Source organism: Mercenaria mercenaria, chromosome 14 (genome assembly GCF_021730395.1).
Source record: "Mercenaria mercenaria strain notata chromosome 14, MADL_Memer_1, whole genome shotgun sequence".
NCBI classification, from domain to species: domain Eukaryota; kingdom Metazoa; phylum Mollusca; class Bivalvia; order Venerida; family Veneridae; genus Mercenaria; species Mercenaria mercenaria.
Window position 1 is genome coordinate 15,093,513 of NC_069374.1, and position 25,077 is coordinate 15,118,589.

The 25,077-nt window shown below is 33.6% G+C and overlaps 1 protein-coding gene across 7 annotated transcripts in view; it reads left to right on the top strand.

Moving 5' to 3' along the window:
* The first annotated feature begins 3,378 nt into the window (after positions 1–3,378).
* Positions 3,379–25,077, top strand: part of LOC123526445 (WSC domain-containing protein 2-like) — a 66,650-nt gene continuing 44,951 nt past the window's right edge. For 3 of the 7 annotated variants that reach the window (XM_045305590.2, XM_045305595.2, XM_053522975.1), the window contains exons 1-3: positions 3,379–3,519; positions 15,817–15,965; positions 16,545–16,674. In XM_045305590.2, coding sequence (XP_045161525.2) covers positions 3,456–3,519; positions 15,817–15,965; positions 16,545–16,674 — 343 coding nt within the window. In that variant the 5' untranslated portion in view covers positions 3,379–3,455. Of the gene's footprint in view, positions 3,520–5,641; positions 6,890–7,558; positions 7,758–15,816; positions 15,966–16,544; positions 16,675–22,902; positions 24,198–25,077 lie in introns of those variants that run through there. The other 4 variants (XM_045305592.2, XM_053522974.1, XM_045305593.2 and 1 more) reach the window with 4 other exon arrangements.

Genomic DNA, 25,077 nt, shown 5'->3' on the forward strand with positions numbered 1-25,077 from the left:
AAAGTGTACAAGGACGGATTGCATCAAACCGGAAGTGACTACTCAGTGTTACATGTGAAGTAGTCCAAAATGTAGTTCCAAGCTATGGGTGAAATCTGGTATAATGAGTGACATGAGGAGGTGACAGTTAAAGTTTTTGCTTTTTTTTATTGTTTATTGTATTAAGAAAAGATCTAGACCATTTTCATTGTGAATTGCCTGGAATAAGTTTTAATCTTTGCGAAAAATGTCTACCTACGGGTAATTGCTAAACGGCTGTTTTCATGGGGGCATTTTTAGAGGGTGATGTTTCTCAGAACAGATTATTTTTCTTATATACAACATAACATTTCAATATTTTTCAATTTTTGATAAGAAGACATGTTATACTAAATGACCATATATGGTTTTCATATCATTGAAATGCTCTAAAGTGCTGAAAATGAGGTCTGAATGTTTTGTTATTAATATTAAATAAATAAGGAATTGAATTGGTAGAATGTAACCTATAAGTTGTGCAGGGCTAAAAATTGAAACTTGATTAGATGTGGCTGTAAATAGGCTAGTTTGGCCAGATTATGATAGAAAATGACAGTTTCAGTGCAATTTAGCAGAGAAAAAGAAGAAAAACTAATAATATTTCGATATCACTGTTTTGGGTGTATTTCTTTTCCAAAAATGCATATTTATTGACTAAATATTGGTAAATTTTAGGTGTCAGGGGTGAGTTTGGGTATATTTTACAGTAACATTGTGTGATTTGAGTGCAGTTTATGATAAAATATGGCAAAAATCAGCCCAAGCAAGGAAAAGTGGTCATAAATGATGTCGCGACAGCTATTTTCAAGGAAATTTGGCGCACTGTCATACGTTACTGAAAAAGCCATAAAGCCTTGAAAATTTATTGTATCAAACTGAAACTGGTATTTTTTCCATGCATTTAGGTTACTGGTACAATTTAAGTGAAAATAACACATTTTGAGTATGGAAAATGTTTCTTTAAGGACGGATTACACCAAACCGGAAATGACTACTTAGTGTTACATGTGAAGTAATCCAAAATGTAGTTCCAAGCTATGGGTGAAATCTGGTGTAATGAGTGACATGAGGAGGTGACAGTTAAAGTGTTTGCTTTTTTTTATTGCTTATTGTATTGAGAAAAGATCTAGACCATTTTCATTGTGAATTTCCTGGAATAAGTTTTATTCTTTGCGAAAAATGTCTACCTACGCGTAATTGCTAAACGGCTGTTTTCATGGGGGCATTTTTAGAGGGTGATGTTTCTCAGAACAGATTATTTTTCTTATATACAACATAACATGTCAATATTTTTCAATTTTTGATAAGAAGACATCTTATACTAAATGACCATATATGGTTTTTATATCAATGAAATGATCTAAAGTGCTGAAAATGAGGTCTGAATGTTTTGTTATTGATATGAAATAAATAAGGAATTGAATTGGTAGAATGTAACCTAATCCTACACTTTATTTAAGATACAAATATGTTCACAAAACAGGTAATACGTATTGTAATGACTTTCAATTTGAATGACTTTTCTTGTTGGAATTTTATCCTTGCCTTTTAATGCCCTATTAGTAATAATCATATTCAAAAGCAATGATTGTGTAATTCAGGAAAATATGTTTGCAACATGCATTGTTTTCTGTAACTACTTATATCCGTCAGGGAAAATATATAGAGGATAATTGTTTGTTTCATTGTTTCACAGTGAGTGAAATAATTTGGTGTTGGCATACCTAAAATCATTGATGCAAGAGAGAATATTTAACACAATAGGACTCCAGAATTGTCTCAGAAATACCTCACCTACCCCGTAGATCGCACATGCACCCTATTTATGCACTGTCCAGTGTTCTACGAACTGAAGTTACTGTGTGGGCAGTTTAATACATTACTCTAATACAAGTTAAAACATATATTTTCAGCGCATTTTATTGTATTCATTAATTATTAATAAAAGAATGTGACTATATGTCTTGTTTAAACTAAATAACTGACTCAATGACACTTAAAAAGGAGAAATCACACTTGTACTATTTATTAGAATACATATTTTATAAATTAATCATTGAACACTGTATCTCACTGGTATGTGAAATAAATGTCCCTATATAATCAAGACACTGTGTGAGATTTGTATTTAGGTCAAAATATATCTGTAATCTCTGTAATCCAATACGCTGAGTAGAAAGAGTATGATAGCATTCCACCGGGAACTTAAAAACTGCTAGGTTTTCTATTTATCCTTTTGGGTTTAGACTATTAAATTTACCTAAATAAAACAACGCAAATTCATATAGATGTTTACAATATTACCTCTCAGCATCTGATAATAGATGGTCCGCTATAACTTTTCCTAGAAGGATTCCCTAAAATTATTGTTAACAGGTATAATCGCATCATTGGTCAGTCAGTTTTCAAAAGATATTTATTAGCTGACAAGTTCGTTGTTGTTTATAACTATTCACACTTATCCCTGAAAACGGTCGTTGTTTTTTTATAGAATTGATTTCAAGAAGAAACAAAAGCACAAGCATGTCTATCTTTCGTTCTTGATTGTGAGGTTTTCGAAATACTTTAACATTGAAAGCTTTAAACTTGGATTCAAACTATATATATATGGAACATGCTAGGTGCAATTATAAAGTGATTCCATTGTAGATCATTGGTTAGTGCATTGGCTTAATAGGCCGACCATCGTAGGTTCAAACAGGGTAGAATCCAGTGCTATCCCCCAAGAAGGGGGCGACGAGGCGGAGCTGTAAAGGTCGCTGACTTGAAATCATCTCCCTCGTACTGTTATGTCTTCTAGTCTCACGGAAGGTCTTTCCTATCCTGATGCAGTTCTATGTCTGAAACAATATATTCTGCATCCATATTTGAGCTGCGACCAAATCTTCGACACACAGACATAATCTCTGCGTTAGAATGAACATTGCATGAAGGGCAACATGTTTGGGTCACGGCAAAAATGATGATATCACTTTCGAGAACATATTTTTAAACAGTTACTGTAGAAAACAAATTAACATTGATCGTGACTCCATACACAGTATGGTAACACTGACGAAACATTTTCGTTGCTTATAACTCTTCAGACCTTGCTTGCGGAGAGTATTACGTTTTTTAACTATTATAATAAATTCCTACTATTTCTTAGAGTTTGCTTTTAAACGGAAACTCATTTATTAGAAATATCAAATTTTACTGTGTAAAAATATTATCATTTTCATGAAGAAGTGGAACACAACTGAAACCTTATGACTAAAACATATTTTATGGTTTGCATTGTCACTGCTATTACTCAGAAAAAATATATGTCATCTTATTCACTGATTTCCGTTTTCATAAATAATCATTTCAGTGAATAATTTCTCATGTATCCTAACTTTTGACTTACTAACAGTGCGGCTAAAATAATCTTGAGATCAGAGGTGGAACATATCAAGATGGAAGCTTGGAATTACTTTAGATTGCTTGTCTGTATTATGACTTATTTTCACTGCTTTCTGGGCAAGTGCATTTTCAAAATTTAATTTAAAATTGTTTCGATGAGATCTTGTTTTGTTTAGTGATAGAAATGCATGTTATGATATATTAGTATCGATGACGTGATATTCTGTGACATGCAAGTATCGAGAAATAGCACTTTCAAATTTGATCAAATACTTAACTGAAAAAAAAGCATGTTTAAAACTAACTGTCATATAGTACAACTGTCTTGATTAATTGAAACACAAAATGAATTGGTTATTCGCTGTGCAAAATAATTCGCAATCATTTGCGCCCTAATTGAATTATTCCGCAAAACATGTTAACATTTCCGGTCCTGGTGTGTAGAACAAAGGAGCGTGACGACCTACCAATTGGTGGCATATATGCGCGAAGAAACATTCTATCATATTTGATGCACAGGGGTCCGGCATATGAGTGGATTGAGTTTAATGACTTATTTTTGAGTCCTAGAGCAATAATTAAGAACAAGGCAGTCTGAAAGACAGCTATATCCCCCGCCACTGTTATGGATAGTGAAAGGGTTGATGGTATTTGGTGGAACCATTAAACATTCGAGTTGTGACCTTGACCTTAAGCTGGCAGGGGTGAATTTTGAATTCAGGACATTGTCTTGATAAGGGGAAGATTACAGCCAAGTCATATTAAAATCCTTCAAGGGGTTTAGGAGATACAGAACAGACATAAAATGTAAGGCTTAAACCTTTTTCTTGAGTTGTGACCTTGACCTTGAGCCAACATGGCTGACTCATGATTTCTGCACATCGTCTTGTTAAGGTGATCAATTGACCCAAATTTCATAAAAATCCTTCAAGGGGTTTAGGAGATATAGAGCGGACACAAAATGGAAGGCTCAAACATTTGACTCTGAGCTGTGACCTTGACCTTAAGCCGACATGGCTGACTCATGGGTTCTGCAAATTGTCTTGATGAGGTGATCATTTGAACAAAGTTTCTTGAAATTCCTTCAAGGGGTTTAGGAGATACACCGCGGACACAAAATGGAAGGCTCAAACATTTGACCCAGAGTTGTGACCTTGACCTTGAGCCGACATGGCTGACTCATGAGTTCTGCACATCGTCTTGATGAGGTGATCATTTGAACAAAGTTTCTTGAAATCCTTCAAGGGGTTTAGGAGATACACCGCGGACACAAAATGGAAGGCTCAAACATTTGACCCAGAGTAGTGACCTTGACCTTGAGTCGACATGGCTGACTCATGAGTTCTGCACATCGTCTTGATGAGGTGATCATTTGACCAAAGTTTCATGGAAATCCTTCAAGGGGTTTAGGAGATACACCGCGGACACAAAATGGAAGGCTCAAACATTTGACCTTGACTTGTGACCTTGACCTTAAGCTGACATGGCTGACTCATACGTTCTGCACATTGTCTTGATGAGGTGATCATTTGACCCAAGTTTCATGAAAACCCTTCAAGGGGTTTAAGAGATATAGAGCGGACACAAAATTGAAGGCTCAAACATTTGACCTAGAGTTGTGACCTTGACCTTGAGCCAACATGGCTGACTCATAAGTTCTGCACATTGTCTTGATGAGGTGATCATTTGATCAAAGTTTCATGATTATCCTTAAAGGGGTTTAGGAGATATAGAGCGGACACGAAATGGAAGCTCAAACCTTTGACCTTCAGTTGTGACCTTGACCTTGAGCCGATTTGGCTGACTCATGGGTTCTGCACATCGCCTTGATGAGGTGATTATTTGATCCAAGTTTCATGAAAATCCTTCAAGGGGTTTAGGAGATACAGAGCGTACACGAAATGTTACGGACGGACAGACGGAAGGACGGACGGATGGAGACCATTCCTATAACCTCCCACCACTCGTGGTGGGGGATTAAAACAACCGATACTAATATAACTTATCCCTAGACAAGGGTTTTAACCCCTCAGAGGCTTTGTTTACACTACATTCTTTATATGGCCAGGAAAAAAATATTATCAGCTATTTTCCCATTCAAACATTGCCTTCAGTTATTCAAATCAATCAACTTTTAAAATTACCTCAACACATATTCATATATTTATCTGTTTTTCGGGGCTTTAACATAGTTTTATGATATACATGTACGAGAGCTATGTGTTACATATGACGTGGTTTAGGCATTGAGTACATACGTTTTTGGTTCTTACGGTTTGCTTTTTATATATTTATACAGGAACATTTTTGTATTTTACATGCCATGCCCTTTTGTTTCCATTACGTGTGTTAGAGAATCACCTGGCGGGGATAACTTTTATTTACACTGTCCCGTGTCTTTGGAACATGGTGGGGGTAAAAGTGAGGTTGGGTGCGCACCATAAACCGGTTTAAGCTCCCCAGTTGTGTTTTTGCCACTGACCATTCCAAAGCGGTGCCCCGCTGTGTTCCTTTATTTGTTCGTTTTGTCCTCGTGTGTTTGCTTTGTATGCGAGAGTGTGTGTTTGTAGTGTGCATTTCTGCGTGCTGTGGATTTCGTTTTGGGGAGGCTGCCTTTTTTGGAACATGGCATTCTCTGTTTGATATTTTTCCTTGTTTTTTTAGGCCTTATAAATTATGTTGTTTTTTTTTTTTTTTGACGAGAAAGAAATGCATGTCTGGCACAGACAAGGAATGTATATTTTATACCATTCATATTTAAAGGAAAAGCAGGCAATGGCCCAGCTGCTTACATCTTGTTGTCGGTTTTTTTAATTTTTGCAGTATTAGCTGAAACAGCAGCATTCATTTTCTTCATTTGCAGGTAAGTTATTATTTGAAATGATATCGCTTACAACTGTGACATTACCTGGCTAAAACGACAGGGATGTGAAAGTTATTGTAACAAACCGCACATGAATGCTCGTGAAAAGGTTTACGAACAGCAAAAACCTAAAGAACCATTACACGCATGTACCTAATGCCGTTGCATAAAAACAGGCCATTAAATGCGCGGTGAAATAGATCAGATGACAGGAGGTCAGTCCAAGTTTGCTTTTAGTATTGCCTTTCATAGCGTCCTTGACATGTAGTTTGTTAACTTAACAAATGTCGGGTTTGGGTTATGAAACCAGTAACCTGAGTATCCAGTAATAAGTTGTTGAAATTCGATTTTATGAACATAACACATTTTTTTCATTTTAGTTCAGAAGATGTCAGCCTCACATAAGTGGTGAATTACGAATTTTGAAATTTGTTATTATCGGAATACTTAAATACGTTCCAGGAAAAGACGATCAGCTGATGTCAAGTATGTCTGTCACCATAGAAAACAAGAAACTGATAACTGTCATCTCTATAGGTATGCGCCCAATAATTCCTGCGACTTCAATAGTTTAAAAGATGAGGAAGGTTTCAAGTACAGCACTGACGATATGCGGAAATCATTGTATATATTGTATTGTATTGTATTGTATTGTATTGTATTGTATATAATTATGTTTTATATTTTACAAATAAATTAATTTGTTTTTTATTTTGTTTGTTTGGGGTTTAACGCCGTTTTCGACAGTATTTCAGTTATGTAACGGCAGTCAATCTAACCTGGATTCTGTACCACATGAATCAGAGGTGGAGGACAAATGATTTCAGACACAATGTCTGTAATCAAATCGTCACAGAGAGCATACATTTTGCCCCGGGACTGAAATCACGACCCCGTGATCTGTATACCTAACTCCGTGTGTGCCTAAATTAAGACAGTTATGCTCTGTAACATTTCGTTTTAAACATGTTTTTAAGTAAAATATTTTATCAAATTTGAAGCCGCTATTTCTTGATGCGTAAATGACGCTAAATATCACGTCGACGTGATGTCAACATAATATCGTTGTGTTGATTTAAGCTTTGCCTAGACACATTAGAATTTGATTTCTGGTCATTTAAATACACAGTTATTCTGTTATATTACTGTGCTAGCAATTTAATCATGTGCTGTGTTAATAATAAAAGAAAATGTTAAATTGTTGAGGTGAGGGCGAAACGATTCTAAGGTTTTCTTTATCGATATGTACTTAGCCGCACGGTTATTTAACAACAAAAGTTTGAAAGTCTTAACGAAAATGCATTCGGGTTCGAAATCGCGATAATTATTGCTTAATATTCTGGGTGTAATTGTGTATCGTCACCTCAGCGAAAAAGAGAAGTTATTCACGTTTTGCGCTAAGGTGATAATATTGCACGCTAAAAGGCGTTTCTCCTAATTCTGTGATTAAATGATTGAATTTGACGGGAGTTTCATCGACATTGTAAAACATGTAAGTATGCCCTAACGATCTGATTTCACCCGGTCTTGAGTGTGAACTCTAGAAGGGTTTCAAAATAGAATAACAATTACCCAGCTTTTCAACATGAATGAATACATGAAGAATACATGACACATGAATGTACACGGAAATAAAAACAAACGCGTTACGGAATTACTCATATAAAACAACAGTTTCAAACAACATACTTTCATTACTAATGGGCATATCATATATCTAATTTTATTTAACTTCCTTACTCTATCATATCAGTAACAGTTTCAAGATGGAAAACATGGAATTGTTTCAGTTTATTTCATTGTATATTGCTTCCTTGTTATGACACGCCATGTAAGTCAACTAAATATTTACGTGAAGTTAAAAAAAAGTCCCTTCTCAGCTTCCTTACAGTAACTACTACAACAAAAGACTAAACACGTTTGTGCATGGTGCGAGATTAATTTATTCAGAATCAGATTCTATTGTAACAATGTCCACGTGATACAACACAATAATTATATTCTACAAAATGAAATATTTTCTTTATTGTATAAAAACAAACAATTTCTTTTGTTACACAACCTTATAATTTTCACTGAGTCTATTTCTTTTTGTTGACAGGACTATTTTAAAGGAAAGTCGGGAAACTGCGAAACGGCTGCCTAACCCCTAACTCCTATATACATATCTTTTTTACCCCCACCTTTTTTTTCATTATTTATTTATATTTGGAGGGGGAGGGGGGAAGGTAGTGATATCCAAACGGTGCAAACAGAAAGGTGTCTCCACCCACCGACTTCCTTGATCTATTACATTCGTTATTTCTTAAATGAAAAATGTACATGATACAGGTCGAAACATTCAGACAAATTAAATATTCAAATAAATACTCGGATAAACTGAAAACCGCTGAATTACGTGAATGAAACACTTTCATATGCATAAGCAATATCTAAAACATTCTGATGCTTATTTCATTTATATGAAATTCATTCCATACACATTAAAATTGAAACCCCCCGTAATAATGATACATTATGCATGTTTTTCTCTTAAATTGTAAACAACCTGGATTTTTTGAAAAGTAGGTGACTCTAGAAAGGTCTCGCTAGAACTGAATACTCTCATTATTACTTCTATTTATATAGCATAATACCAGGCCCTTTGCTATACCACAACTAGTTCTACATATTTTGTAATGCAGCAGTAATCCGCTAAAAGGTGTAACGCGGATAACTGTAAAGTCCCTTCTCAGCTTCCTTACAGTAACTTCTACAACAAAAAACTAAACACTTTTGTGCTTGGTGCAAGATTAATTTATAGACTAGAGGATCTTTTCAAAAAATCCAGAAACAATTAGTACATTCAATCACGTTTCTACTCAATCATAGATTTTAAGATTTTGTAATGAAAAACCTCTTTTCTAAAGAATCGTCAACATAGCCATCTTTGGCTTGGTCGGTTTTCAAACGACCGTGCCGCTTTAAACATGTCAGACACACCGGGTGTGTTTGCGGCTGTTGTTGCTCCACTAGCCCTTAAAGTATGCGTACTTAACGTAAGATCAGGAGCGACAACTCTAAGCTATTTTACTATACATTCTTTTCCTCGTGTGTAACTCAGTTTCTTGTTTTTCTTTATGAGTGACGCATTGCCTTTTGTTCTATAAGCGGGTTTAAACAAAAAATTCTCTGTATTATTTTCTTAATCTGATATAAGCATATATCTTTTTAAAAGCGAATACGGACAAGCTACTGATGAACCTTTTTGAAATCAAGACTTCTTTCCCTGTCTACATATATCCGTTTTACTTTTTTCTTATTTTAAAGCTAAATGATCTGTTTTGAATTCAATATCATTGCAGTTTAAATTACTGATTTCATTAAACCTTAAAAACCCTGAATAACCTTACGTTAATATACAAAGATCTCTTACATCTACAACGTCTGTACGTTCAGCAAAAATTGTACATAAAGTTTGCAACATTTCGCTGCTAACTACATCCTTATTGTTAACTGGCTTTGAAGCAATCCGTTTTGCAGTGTCATGTAATGTTTTCACCAGTTTACTTTCTGTAGGATCATTACAGTCATTTAAATTTTGCGCCCACTTTATAACATAAAATGCTGCTGTAACTACAGTGTCTGATTTTCTCTTATCAAGTAGTTGAGTCAGATACATCGCTACACATATAGGTTGAGCTGGCATGGAAATAAAATCGTTTTCCTGATAATAGAGCTCGAATTGAGTGTAAGAGTTGTTTTTATATCTTGTAACTGTACTGTCCGCTCTAGACTGCAGTAAATAATTTGACATCTTGTTAAGAGTAGAATCGTGAGCCTCCGCAGAAATCCCAGCATCCTCGCACTTCCGCTTAAGAGCATTCTTAAAGCCAACACCTGTTGATAATAATATATGAATGTTTACAGTCTATATCATTTACATGTAACACACATCAATATTTTAGACTATCATATCAAATGCTAATAGATAACGCGAAAATAGTCCGTGGTTCTCATTTCCCATTTTAACAACATTTGACCTACTTAGGTTTATACTTTGTCTAATAAAGCATTTGTAATTTCCTCTGTTGTCTATCAATAAAGACCAATATGGCACACTTGTCCATTTTGGTATTATATATGTACATTTAGCATTTACTTCAAGAGATTTTACTAAACATTTCGTAACAACTACCCAGTTTATGTCACGTGACCAGTTCTGCGGTAAAGCATCAACAGCTTCTGTACCTGGTACCCACCATCTCGGATTAAACCTCTTACATGTATTGTTCAAATTAGAAGCAAACCTGTCTATGATGTATCTTCCCCATTTTAGGTCAAATATTTCCCAACCATCACTATCAGTACAACGACTCGAGAATTGCTTTTTCGGGGAACTATTTTTCTCTACTGAGTCCACTTCCGGGGATATGCTTATCATTTCTCTTTCCACATCCGGTGGAACACATCCTTTCACTTCCGGGAAAGCTAATGCTTTCTTAATTGTAACATTTTCACTGTTACACTTACCTTCCAATTCCGCTTCCGGGGAAAATGTATTGTCATTAATACAACTGGAATATGAACTTGAGTTATCTTGTTCTAGTAAACTTCCGTTCCCCGTGGCACTCGCATCCACGTATGAGACAAAATCACTCTAAAAGACTTACAGAAGTACTTTAAATCTGCACCATTCTCATTAAGTGTTCTTACTCTCTCTTTCCAATAAAGCAGTTCTCCAACCGCTTGTTCTGATACCCTTACCGGCGTATTCCAGGTAGCTCTTGCATTTATACACTTAAACAACTCTCTTGTATATAATCTCACTTTATTACCGATTACACTTTGCTTAGAGATTATTTGGCCTGCTACTGAAGCTAAAAATCTGACAGGGACTATTCCGTATTTGTCCAATCTTATTTGCAAAATAAGTGATTTTATCTTTATCTCTAAAATCTGTATTCTTTCTTCCGTTATGAATAACCAATTTTTATTCATATCAATCACATGACCTAGCCATACGACCTTCTGGTTTCCTTTTCGCAGACGAGAAATGTCAATGGCGACCGACACGGTCGCCATTGACATTTCTCGTCTGCGAAAAGGAAACCAGATGTCTTTATTGTGCTTTGTACATTTTTGCTTGACATAACTGCTGCTGACATAACTGCTGTCTGCAAAATAAGTGATTTTATCTTTATCTCTAAAATCTGTATTCTTTCTTCCGTTATGAATAACCAATTTTTATTCATATCAATCACATGACCTAGCCATACGACCTTCTGGTTTCCTTTTCGCAGACGAGAAATGTCAATGGCGACCGACACGGTCGCCATTGACATTTCTCGTCTGCGAAAAGGAAACCAGATGTCTTTATTGTGCTTTGTACATTTTTGCTTGACATAACTGCTGTCTCATAATCTCTTTTGCTACCTATACCGTCATCTAAAAACAATACAACCCGGTGACCGTTTTTTCGCAAAACTGTTACAACGACTTTCAGAAGCTTCGTAAAAATATGACCTGCCGTTCGAATTCCAAATGGCAAGGAATTGAAAACATAAACATTTTCATCGTTTCCTACAGAAAATTAAAATCCTAAATATGTTCTATGTTCTTCAAAATTATCAATGTGATGGTATGCGCCTTTCAGATTATATGTAAATAAAAAAGAACTGTTCTCAAAAATGTCTTTAGCTACATTAACATCTTCAAACTTGACTTTGAACAAGTGCAAATGCGGATTAATATGTCTGCAATCTAGGACCAATCTGGGTTTTCCGGATTTACCATATGCTACAGTTTAAGGATTTACTACATGTGGAACATTTTCTGTTTTTGATATGACACCTTTCTCTAACAAACTCTTAATTTCTTTCAGAACAAATTCTGGATTTTCTCTAGCCGACTTATTATTCTTTAACACGGCCCTGCTAGGTACTTCTTTAAAAGGAAGTCTGTAACCTTCTTTTACAACATTTTTAATAAATAGACTGCTAGTTGCGCTCTCCCATTCGGCATAACATTCTTTCAGCCTACCTACTGGTGATTTTACCTGTTTTTGATCTCTTTCATTTCCGGAATTCAGATAGCAATCTGACATACTATCGAACTTATTTTTCGAAAGATTCTCACCTTTTGTTTCTTGCTCTAAATATTTTGTGACACCTGAAAAGTTTTCCGAACTTTTTGCAACAATAAATACTTAATATCTTATTGTTAGTACTGGTCACTGGGCATTCTTGTGATCCCTTCCAATGACCTGACTTTTCACAAGCGAAACATAACCCTGACAAACGTCTTGAATTTTGCTGACTTTGTGTTTGTTGGCGGGTGCCTTGTTCAATTCTGCTAGGCTCGATCCTGCGATAAGGCGCTGTCCTAAACTGGGATCGTCTCTTAACCTTTTCTGCTTTGGCTTTACGGTTGGCCCGTGCCTCTGCTTTATATATCCGCTTTTCGTTGTCCGAATCAATGGCTAGAGGATCCGACTCGTATTTAGTTACTAGTTTCCAACCTAGCTCGGACGAATCTGCCAATCTTATTAACTTTTGTCTGTGTGCTATCATGGTCTTCGCTGCAAAATAACATTTGTATGTACGTAATTATGATGATCATTAATTTATATTTATTGTCAAATAAACAAGAGCTGTCCGTAAGACAGCGCGCTCGACTTTTCTCAATGCTTGACTCTGAATAAGAGCTTTGCCAGTAAAAAAATTCCAAGTTAAAAAGGGACATAATTATGTCAAAATTCAAACAGAGTTATGGGAGTTGTGTCTCCTGGTGTAGACTTTGATAGAAAATAACTATTTTGAGTTTCAAGTCAAAATCTTTAATAGTAACAGAGATATTGACTTTATCAATTTTTTTAAAAAAAAATCTAAGTTAAAAAGGGGCATAATTCTGTCCAAATTCAAACAGAGTTATGGGAATTGTGTCTCCTGGTGTAGACTTTGATAGTAAATAACTATTTTGAGTTTCAAGTCAAAAGCTTTTATAGTAACAGAGATATTTGACTTTATCAAAAAATTTAACAAAAAATTCTAAGTTCAAAAAGGGGCATAATTCTGTCAAAATTCACACAGAGTTATGGGGATTGTTTCTTCTGGTGTAGACTTTGATGGTAAATAAGTATTTTAAGTTTCAAGTCAAAAGCTTTGATAGTTACAGAGATATTTGACTTTATCAAAAATTCTAACAAAAATTCTAAGTTAAAAAGGGGCATAATTCTGTCAAAATTCAATCAGAGTTGTAGGGATTGTTTCTTCTGGTGTAGATTTTGATGGTTAATAAGTATTTTAAGTTTCAAGTCAATAGCTTTGACAGTAACAGAGATATTTGACTTTATCAAAATCTTTAACCAAAAATTCTAAGTTAAAAAGGGGCATAATTCTGTCAAAATTCAAACCAGAGTTATGGCGATTGTTTCTTTTGGTGCAGACTTTGATAGTAAATATCTATCTTAAGTTTCAAGTCAATAGCTTTGATAGTAACAGAGATATTTGACTTTATCAAAAACTTTAACCAACGGCGACGCCGACGCCGGGGCGAGTGCAATAGCTCTACATTTTCTTCGAAAAGTCGAGCTAAAAACCACTACGATGTTTCGGTTTCTGCAAGTCACTCCAGATTTTTATTTATTTATTTATTTCTTTTCTAAATGAATTTTTTTTACCCCGTTCGGGGATCGAAATGAAGACCTCTGGTTTACAAAGCCAACACACTAACCACTACAGTACAGAGCCATCTAATTCATCAGAGATGTATATCTATGGATATAAGACTTATTTCTGCAATTTGCAGTGCAAATGCACTAAATTTTCATTGATATTATTTAAAATATACTTGGGATATTCTCGTTATCGTGCTTAAACAAATTTTATGTACATGATAAAAGAAGCAGAACTTTCAAATGTAGACGTTCAACTATATGTATAAAACAATTACCTTCCGCGATTTTTGAGCGTGCCTCTTGCAAATTCTTGGATTCAGATGCTTCATCTAACTTTAATGAAATACTTTCATTAACTTTAAATTGTTCTTTTGTCCAACTGACGACTTCACAATACCAGATATTTTATTTAATTGAGAACTGTTAGAATTTTCACTTATCTTATCGAACATGGATTCCATCTTCGACAATATATCTGTTTTATGTGTCGTAAATGCCTGCTGAACTTTATCCTGTATCATATTCTCCATTTCACTGTCCATGTTGAAAAGTAGAAGGTGACTCTAGACAGGTATCGCTAGAACTAAATACTCTCCTTATTACTTCTATTTACTATATAGCATAATACCACGCCCTTGGCTATACCAAAACTAGTTCTACATGTTTTGTAATGCAGCTACGATTGGACAATAGTTATCCGATATACGGTGTAACGCGGATAACTGTAAATTCATACATTAGTTTCTTTCCTTTGTGCTCTATTATATGCTTGTTTTGTCCTTATTCTCTGTTACTGTTTTATTTTTGTCTATGCATTTTTGTAGATGTCAGTTATCTAAACAACAATATATACACCGCTATTAATGTTTCGTGTTCTTGTTAAATTTCTTTTCCGATTTGATATATGTCTTTTATTAGAATGTATATACAGCAGGAAATCGTATTTGTATGTGACGTCATGAAAAGCATCCGATATCGTTTTAATCAAATTTCATTTTAGTTTCATCAGAATATTTAACCACCAACAATTTTAAGATGGCTTGAGCAACATACAGTCAAATCCGTCTATAAAGACCACCCTTGGGAGAGCCAAAATGTGGTCTTTATTGGGAGGTGGTCTTTATTCACAGGTTAAAATACAATGTAAATGTTAAAATTGGAAACAAAACATATGGTCTTTAGAGCCAGGTGGTCTCTGTTCAGAGGTGTTCTTTAATACAGGTTTGACTGTACGTGTATATGTTTCTATGTAAGCAGATGTTACAGACAAACGCCTCAAAGTGCTAACGTTTAAACTAATGCGATGGTACAAGACAAAATGATGATAAAGATCGTATAGGAAATGTCACGTTCCAAGAACGGTCTTCATTTTATATTTCAGGCACAATTTCTGTTGATTTTGTGTCTGTATGTGTTGTGGTGTTTACTGAAAAACATTTTGTGCTTATATTCATTAAGTCACGATTGTGGCTTCAGAGCGATAAAGAGACATATGCACGTTTATTTCGTGAATGAGATACAGTAAAAACATATCAAAATGAATCCGTGATATTTGCAACTTTAGACTTAGTGAACTAAACAAAACAGAACATGATGATCAATTTTATGTTCAAATGAGTACTTTTGTGTAATCTCTTCCTGATCAAATGTGAAATTTAGTGTTATCTGTTTAGAGGTTTAAACACATTTCAAAACACGTATGAGTTTATGTCCTTTTTACAGCAGAAAAGATACTATCCTCTGAAGAATTCAGCGAATAAAATTTCATAAAATGTAACACGCTACTTTAATCAAATCTTACACCATTGCATATATATATTAAATGTTCAGCGTGAATTTAAAAGTCCGTGTTCTACTAGCTGGTATTATAAAATGAACTTTATTTTTTCTCCAGCTTACCAGCCGTTTGGTCACATGGGTTGTTTTAACAAGAAATCATTTCCTAACAGAGATATCAAGTACTATTATCAAAATATCTCAATGACTGGTTCTGTGTGTATTGAAATATGTCGCTCTGTAAGCTTGAGATATGCAGCGACAAAGGTAAAATTAATATTGTTTATTAAATGAATATAATAAACTTGACTGATTGTCGTTTTTAAATGTACTATTTTCTATTACTTACATTTAACAAATATTTGATATTCTGTTATTTCTATAGTTCTGAATGTAAATTTCCTTCAATTTGATAGCAGTTTGTGCGGTTTGGTTATAATGTTTGTTTGTTTTGGGATTAAAACCCTTTTTCGACAGTATTTCAGTTATGTAACGACGGGCAGTTAACCTATCTAGTGTTCTTGGATTCTGTAACAGTGCAATGAACTGCCAACCCCATATGTATGAATCAGAGGTGGAAGACGAATGATTTCAGACACAATGTATTTTATCAAGTCGTCACGGAGAACATATGCCTCGCCCGGGGATCGAACTCACAGCCCCGCGACTCGTAGATATGCGCTCTCCCTGCTTAGCTTAGCCGCATATATATTGTATGACTAATTTGAACTAGCAGTAACATATTGTCGTGTACATGTTTTATTGTGGTTTGTACGCAGGGCTATACGGTGGGTTTATATATTATAACATATTTAACTGTTGACAATGCTTGCCTTTTTCCTTCAGGGTCATTACTGTTTCTGTAATAAAAGTATCTCTCACTACAATGGACCATCCAATTGCAACTATAAATGTCCTGGTAAAAAGACAGAAATCTGTGGGGGAAACAAGTCACTATCAATTTATGATACATTGGGTAAGTATAAAAGTACATCTTAACATACATGACATAATCCACAATTCTAGCAAATTTACACTACTTGTGTTTTAGTTTTGCACTAACAGTTTAATAAGATTGTTAACATGAATTCTGTATCATACTTCTAAAGATTATCATGTGCTCTCGGATCAATCGTTTCATATAAATTGAATGACTATTTGGTTTAGAACTTTCAATTCGAAATGATTGACCTATTAGTCTGGTGGTTTTAGCCCCTGAAAAAAGTTTATGAGGGCCGGAATGTTAATGCTTGGAGACAAAGACTTTATTAAAGTTTAAACATCCCTGGTTCATCTGGGTGCTGTCTCCAAAAAATATATGAACATTATATGCAAATTATAGAGGTCAAAAGGTCATGCATTAAAACTGATATTTTCACATAATTTTCGGCACTGATGCAATGATTCATGAATAATTTCACATTATACAGGACTTTATTTACAGTTACAGGTTTAAATAAACCATACACTTGTATCCAATTAATAAATTATGACTCGCATTCGAAAACGCATTGCATGCTCATATATAAAGGTTAAAGGTCATAGGGTATATATACAGAACAAAATAGCTAAACGCATTTGCTAATTTTCCAATATCTTTGCAAATTCTGTAAATACAATTTTGAAATTTGGCATAGTTTTAGGTCAGAGTGTGGTTAATAACATAATAAAATTTCAAAAATATTAAATGACGCCAACATATAATTTACATTCAATTTACGAACTCACCCCATTTGTAAAAAAGTCACAAAAACACATAAAAGCTGTGTTTTAGTAAACAAGTGAATACCATTTGTAAGAATAAGAACTGTTCATACTAACATTTTTTAGCGAATGGTTAAATATAATGAATGCTGTTTTTAGGAAAAAAAACAAGTTAACGAAGTTATTTCATTATCTTCCCAAAAAACGTTTTCATTTTTAGTATGTACATGCACATTGTAAACATTTTTGTTTACTTTTTGTGACCTGTCAAAAATTGGTTGAAATCGTAGAATGAATGAATATTATATCTGAAGACGTCTTTTGGTTTTGTTGAAAGTTCGGCATTTTATCAATAACATATTGTTTTGAGTGTACACTACATTTCAAGAAGTATTTTATGTTATTTTTTGAAGATATTGGCAAACAAGAATGGAGGCGCTTAGCTATTTTGTTCAGTATATTAGTTATAAAATTATACAATTTTAGAAAAGCTTTTATTTTACAAATTATAAACATCCCAGTAAATCTTTATGTAATATTTGCATACATATTTTCATGAAATACTGTTGAAGTTCACCTTCTGGCAGGACATGTTGTAAAGTTTTAAATGTTTCTTTTTGTTGCTTTTCGAATAAAAACTAGAGCTATTGCACTCGCCCCAGCGTCGGAGTCGGCGTTGCCGTTGGTTAATGTTTTTGATAAAGTCAAATATCTCTGTTACTATCAAAGCTATTGACTTGAAACTTAAAATATTTATTTACTATCACAGTCTACATCAGAAGAAACAATCTCCATAACTCCGATTGAATTTTGATGGAGTTATGCCTCTTTTTGACTAAGAATTTTGGTTAAAGTTTTTGATAAAGTCAAACATCTCTGTTACTTATGACCAAAGAAATTGACTTGAAACTTTAAGTAGTTCTTTACTATCAAAGTCTACACCAGGAGAAACAAACCCTCTAACTCTGATTTGAATTTTTACAGAGTTATGCCCCTTGTTAGCTTAGATTGTCTGGATAAAGTGTTATCAAGTTTTTACTGGCAAAGCTCTAATTCAGAGTCAAGCAGTGAGAAAAGTCGAGCGCGCTGTCTTAGGGACGTATCTGACTTGTTTTAATTCGGGTGAGACTACTTAACCAAATATTTATCTAACTAATGCAATCATTTTGATCATACAGATGCTTCTCAGTTTAAATGCCCACAAAAATATATGTCATAGGTCGCAGTAAGTGCTATGAAATATAAATAAACATTATCATATTGCCTACTGAAAAGATACATAACCTTGCATATAAAAGGGTATTACATTTTGTATTACAACACTGCTTACTTTTATTGATAAACTATTCAGTCACGTTAATATTTGGAATAATTGAAAAAAAATACCAATAAATTATTCTTTTCTCTTTTCTATGATTAAAAATCGTCATGTATCTGAAATAAGGCTTTAACACAAATAAACGCACACTCTTTAGAAAGATTCGGGATATAGGCTTGTTTAGTTATGTAAGCTATATAAACTTGAATACCTTTACCCCGTAGAATAGAAACGATTTCAATGTACAGTTTGTTGTCTAACCTTCAATTGCATTTAACGGAACATATTTCTTAAAGTGGCACGTACAAAAAGCTTTGTCAAGAGCTTTGTTGGCTTAATATAACAAAAAGGGTATAAACTGGTATAGACAGTTTCCTGCACATTGTATCTCCTCTCATTATGTGCAAATCAAATGTTAACTTGATACCTTGAGTAATTTTTCACTTATGACAAGCATAATTTAATATGATAAAAGAATGTGGTTTGTTGGTGTACAGTTCCTTAAATTGTTCCTTTAAGAATCAATCCCTTGAACCATTTCTTGGAAAATCTTTAAAAAGATATTAAAAGAGGGTAATTTAAAAGTGTCAGTTATAAGAGTTATGTTTTCTTTTCCAGTAAATGTATCTATCCCAGTATGCAGTTTATATAAACATCTTTTCCCATTTGTAATGTTCTGGACAAATAAATTTGATAAAGGTAGATAATTTGAAAAAGTAAGCACGATGGCATCATATCCTCTCAACGTACCTTGACATAATGTGAAAAAATTGCACAAAATCCCTTAGATAATTTTGGAGTTGTCCTAACACAAAAATTAATTAAAGGAAGGTTATTATGAAGAAAGCAATGTTAAGTTATGGTTCTTGTACACAAGAACGTCTCTTAATGTCCTCAAATTTTGTATGCAGATTGAATAAAGTCTCTTCATCACTTTTAGAGTTATAGCCTAGACAACTCAATTAGATAAAATAAAATAAGTCGAAAAGGTTCTTGTACACAGCAATTTGTCTTAATGTCACCTATTTTTGTCTTTGTATGCGGTTCCCTTCGCACGTTTACACCAAATGCCAATAAGAATGATCAAAGTAGATGATTAGTAAAATCAAACAATATATTGTTACCAATGCCATCCGTCTAGGGGCATTTTTTACAAACCGCATGCTAATACAGCATTTTCTTTTCAAAGTAGCAGGCGGGAGGCATATGCATATAAATGATCATTATATGTATTATATAATTCATGAAGAAGTGTGTACTGTATGGCCATGTGTATATAAATTATAACTATGTATATGACATAATTCATGAAGAGGTATATTGTCTGGAAATCTATAATTGCCGAATGCTTCCAAATGTTGATATCTGCATTTTAGAGAACGAATGAGATTTTATTTTTATATTGGTAAGAAATAAGAAATAAAAATGTTATTAAATAATATTATAATAATATCATATTCAAGGATAGTAATTAATAAACAAATGAAATGCAAGATATTTATATGGTACTAATGAATAAAACAACAGTGAAAGTAAATATCAGTATTGGTCAATGCAGATCTACATTGCATATTAACGTATTGTATTGCAATCATAACAACGCTGTATTACCTATATATACAATAAAGTTGTGACTTGCGTCTGTGTTCATATTCTGGAAATGTAATATTGTTAATAGCTTTTTATATATCTATCAGAACCAAACGTAATTTCATTTTTGAATTAGTTCCAAAACTGATGAAAAACACATTTATTATACTATATGATATAAAAGGGAAGTAAATTTATCTACAAACATAAAGGAAACTTAATGAGGGTGAATATTTAAGTGGCGTCGGTGGAATATACCAACAAAAATTCAAGCCAATATATGTATTATGTAAGGATGATGTCGGCTGTATGTGGGAGTCACTAAAACATGTACACGTACTTGTAAAACTAATGATTACAGAACAATATTCAGTATTGTCAAATAATTCGTTTATGTGAAGTTACCAGAATAGCAGCATAGGGCAATGAGTTCATATAAACTTTCGGAGCTATTTAACTGCGTTCCTATATGAAAACTCATCTAGGTTATTGGTATATAATTTTTACATGTTTTGATATAAAAGTTTGGAAAAGGTAAAGTTTCTTGTTTAAAGTGGGTAATGGACGAACGTCCCCACCTGAAATGGATGGAACAACTTATTTCCAGCGGAGCCCACGGCAGGTGTGATATTTACCTTCCCAGCATCCAGTCTAGGCCGATAGTGCTGGAAACAGTACCAGTACTGAACACTAGACGGGATATCAGCCGCGACCTTGAATCGAAACCCGACCGCTGGAGTTGTAGCCCAGCCTGCTAAACACTGGGCCACTCACTCTCTATCAATGGAGAGTTTTAATGAACAAAGGACATAATATAATTAAGTAACGTACGTACCAATAAGCTTCATCTGGTGAAAGAATGCACTTTAAAGTAATTTACATGAAGAATTGTTCAAAAGTCATTTAGAGATGCTTGTTAACAAAGCACTGAAACTTAATGCTCATTGTGTAATAATGTAACGTAGATTTTGGTAATAAATGGTACGCTAAACAAAGCATGATATACTAGTACTCAGTGGTAGACAGTCATTGCTAAAAGGGTGGTAAATTGTGGGAGGGGGCATTTTATTTATTAAAATTATGTAAAAGCGACTTGAAATAAGAACTCACAAATATAAAAAAATCGAATTATACCTGTGTTATGCAGTACATTTTTTCAAAAGTAAATATAAATATCGGTACATACGTTACCATGAAAGCATGCTGAAATAAAACAAGAGCACCGCCTTGCGGTTGAAGATGCTCATCTGATTTTTTTGTCTCTGTATAATAGAAATATTGTCATACCCATGATATTTTAAGTCCAAAAGAGGTCGTAATTCTTGAAAACAAGATCAACAATGTAGAGTACTGTACTTGCTGTGCATGGTCAGCTTTAAATGGCGAATAACTGCTTCAAGTTTTAAAGCAATAGCTTTGACCGTTAATGAGAAAAGTTTACCTAGACGCAAAATTTATGCAATAATCTGATATTTTCTAAGTCCAAAGGGGGTCATAATTCTTGCAGAAAGCAGGATGGAGTTATGTTTCTTGCTTTACAGAGTCAGCTTTTGACGGTTAACAAGTGTTGCAAGTTTTAAAGTAATAGCTTTGATAGTTTAGGAGAAAAACTGACCTAATCACAAAACTTGAACAAGAAATTTGATATTTTCTATGTCCAAAAGGGGCCATAATTCTTGCAAAAAGCAGGATGGAGTTATGTTTCTTGTTATACAGAGTCAGCTTTTGATGGTTAACAAGTGTTACAAGATTTAAAGCAACAGCTTTGATAGTTTATGAGAAAATTGACCTAAACATAAAACTTTAATAAGAAATCTGACATTGTTTAGTCCAAAAGGGGCCATAATTCTTGCAAAAAAGCAGAATGGAGTTATGTTTCTTGCTGAGCAAAATCAGCTATTGATAGTGAACAAGTGATGCAAGTTTTAAAGTAATAGCTTTGATAGTTTAGGAGAAAAACTGACTTAAACATAAAACTTTACCTGGCAACGCCGATGCAGACGCCGACGCCGACGCCGATGACGATCAAGTGATGAGCTAATAAGGAACCCCATATTCTGTAACAATGCTTAAGTTATCTGTGTTAAATTAATACAAAATATGCAGACAAAGGGAATATACAACTATCAAAGATCAGATGTTCTGCTGTACATGATATATATTGATAATAACGTAAGTGTCAAGGAGCTGAGGTCTGATTTAACAAGTATATGGTACGGTAAATATTGATCTTTATGTCTATAGTACTGATTGCGACCATCTGCTGATATGTTTTCTATATAATTGAACAATCCCTTAAGCAAGTAGGGTACCACAGACCTTTGGACAAAAGCTTTGTAACAATCAACTGATGCCCGTAACGTAAGTACTATTTAGACCACTGAATATAGTATTGTCATTTAGTGTTTAACGATATTGTTCAGAGAACTAAATTCTATAAAGGGAGATAATTTTTAAAAAATGAGCGAGATAGACTCATGACTTTATACACTTCAGTTTCTTTAATGGTCTTTATCGTTGTGTGAAATTTCAACAAAAATAATCAGTTAAATTTAGCGTAATTCATTGGGAAAAAAAATGTTATATGTAAATTTAATAAAGGGAGATAATTCAAAAAGTAAGCTAGATAAATTTATTGTACTTGTACAAAGCACTTTTCCTTAATGTCCTTAATCTTTGTATGAAGTTTGAATAAATTCCATTCATTACTTTTGGATAACATAGTAATAGTATCTATAGATGAAAACGTCTCAAGGTAGATAGATAAAATGCATGACCTTTGACCCTAAATTTAGATATTGTTTCTATTTTTCATGTTCTGTTTTAGGCTTGCATCAATTCTTAATGACTAAAAAATAGTTTCATAATACATTTAGGGTACATTTTTCCAGAAAATTTGCCATTACATAATCATTGACATAAAAGCTACACAAAAAATCGCAAAATCAGAATTTCATAGCATGACCTTTTGACCCCTCTAATTTACATAAAACATTGTTATATTTTTGGAGACAGCTATCAAAGTAACTGTTAAGGTTCAAGCTTCCACAAATATGTTGTCTTCTGGCATTAACATGCCGGCCCTCATAAAATGATTTCTAGAGCACTTTTGTCACTAAAACCACCTGACTATATACACTACGGTAACCATTGTTGTCTTTCAAACTGAATATGATTGTTCTTCTTTCAGTTAAAAAACGATTCATACCTTGATCTTTTTTTCACTTGTTTAAGATATGTTTGTGATGAAGCATCAGGTATAGTGCATTTACGTTGTCTTTATGAACTTTCATACGTATTGAAATAAAGTATAACAGGCTACTGTCATTTGATGTAAATTTAATCAGGCGAAATTGGCCCAGTTGTTCAAAACTTTCGTTAAATATTTATCGATATTTTATATTATATATTTTCGTTAAAAGCTAAAGGCTTGTTAATCATTTTGTTAAAGTTTGCTGTTAAACTGTTCGGTTGTTTAGAATTTTTAACAATAAAAAAATGTTAAATTAGCGAAGCTATGTTAAATATTTCGTTAAAATTTTTCGTTAAAAAATCTGTTGTTGGTGAAATGTCAGTACAATAATTCTGTCAAACTATGCAGTTTAACAATACAGTTAACGCAAATTTAAAATTCCCCTAAGGAGATACTTTAAAATGTTTGTTAAGACTTAACGAAGAAATTCAAGGCAACTACCATGTCAAGATATTTCCCAGTTATTTTCAAAACTTGTGTGTTTCACAACATTTCTTTGAAAACACAAGACTTAAACTTGTTTTGGGAGATTTTATCAACAGTTCAAATGATTTCACGTCATTTCATTTTAGTTTTGAAGGACTGACAACACCAAACTCTTCAGGGTCAAGCATGCTGTGTACAGTACAGTATAGTATGTAAAAAACTTATATAAGTTAGGATTACAGGGAGAAATATTAGTAGATCTATTTATAAACAATAAACAAATATTTCATCGTTATACTTCCTGACTTTCTCGGTATTTACGGTTAAAATCCCAAATAATGTATTGGAAAAGCCAGTAATGCAGAATAAGAGAAAAGCAGGAGATACCCCTTCTCATTAGTTCCGAAACAGATGTTGATCTCCACTTTCTTTGTATTTATTTGCAAAAGTAAACACAATCTCTAAATATAACAACACATCTTGAAGTTGCTTACAACAATGAACAATTTTTTTTTTATTATTATATGAACATCGATAGGCAAATACACAATGACTAACAATCAACAGTCCTACTTTATTTATAGAAACCTCTATAAAATCCAAGTGCATACTTTTCTTTATTTAGTAATACTTAATTATTTCGATTTTTTCTGCTTACAACATATTCAAAATAAAAAAGTGAATGAGGCCCTGACAATAGTATCTCAAAAACTCAATCCTATGCAGAGGCCCACCATCTCTGTATATATCTAACTAACCCAGGTATCCACAGTATTCGGCAGAAGAAGAAGAGGAAGAATGTGTGCACTATATACCTATATGTAATAAAAACTGCAAATCAAAGAGTGTGTTTTTTAAGTCTTGATGTAAAATTAAAAATGCTGTTATATGTCTGCCCAAAGATATATATAAAATAATACTTCTAATGACTGCCATGTGAATTAGATTATTCCACATAATATCATTCTAACAAATGGTTACTTTGTTAGATACTTTTTTGCAGGATTTAGATTTACCCAGACATATCTGTTACAGCTATAAGCTGAACTTGGAAATATGAAGGCTGCTAATATACATTCATTCTAACA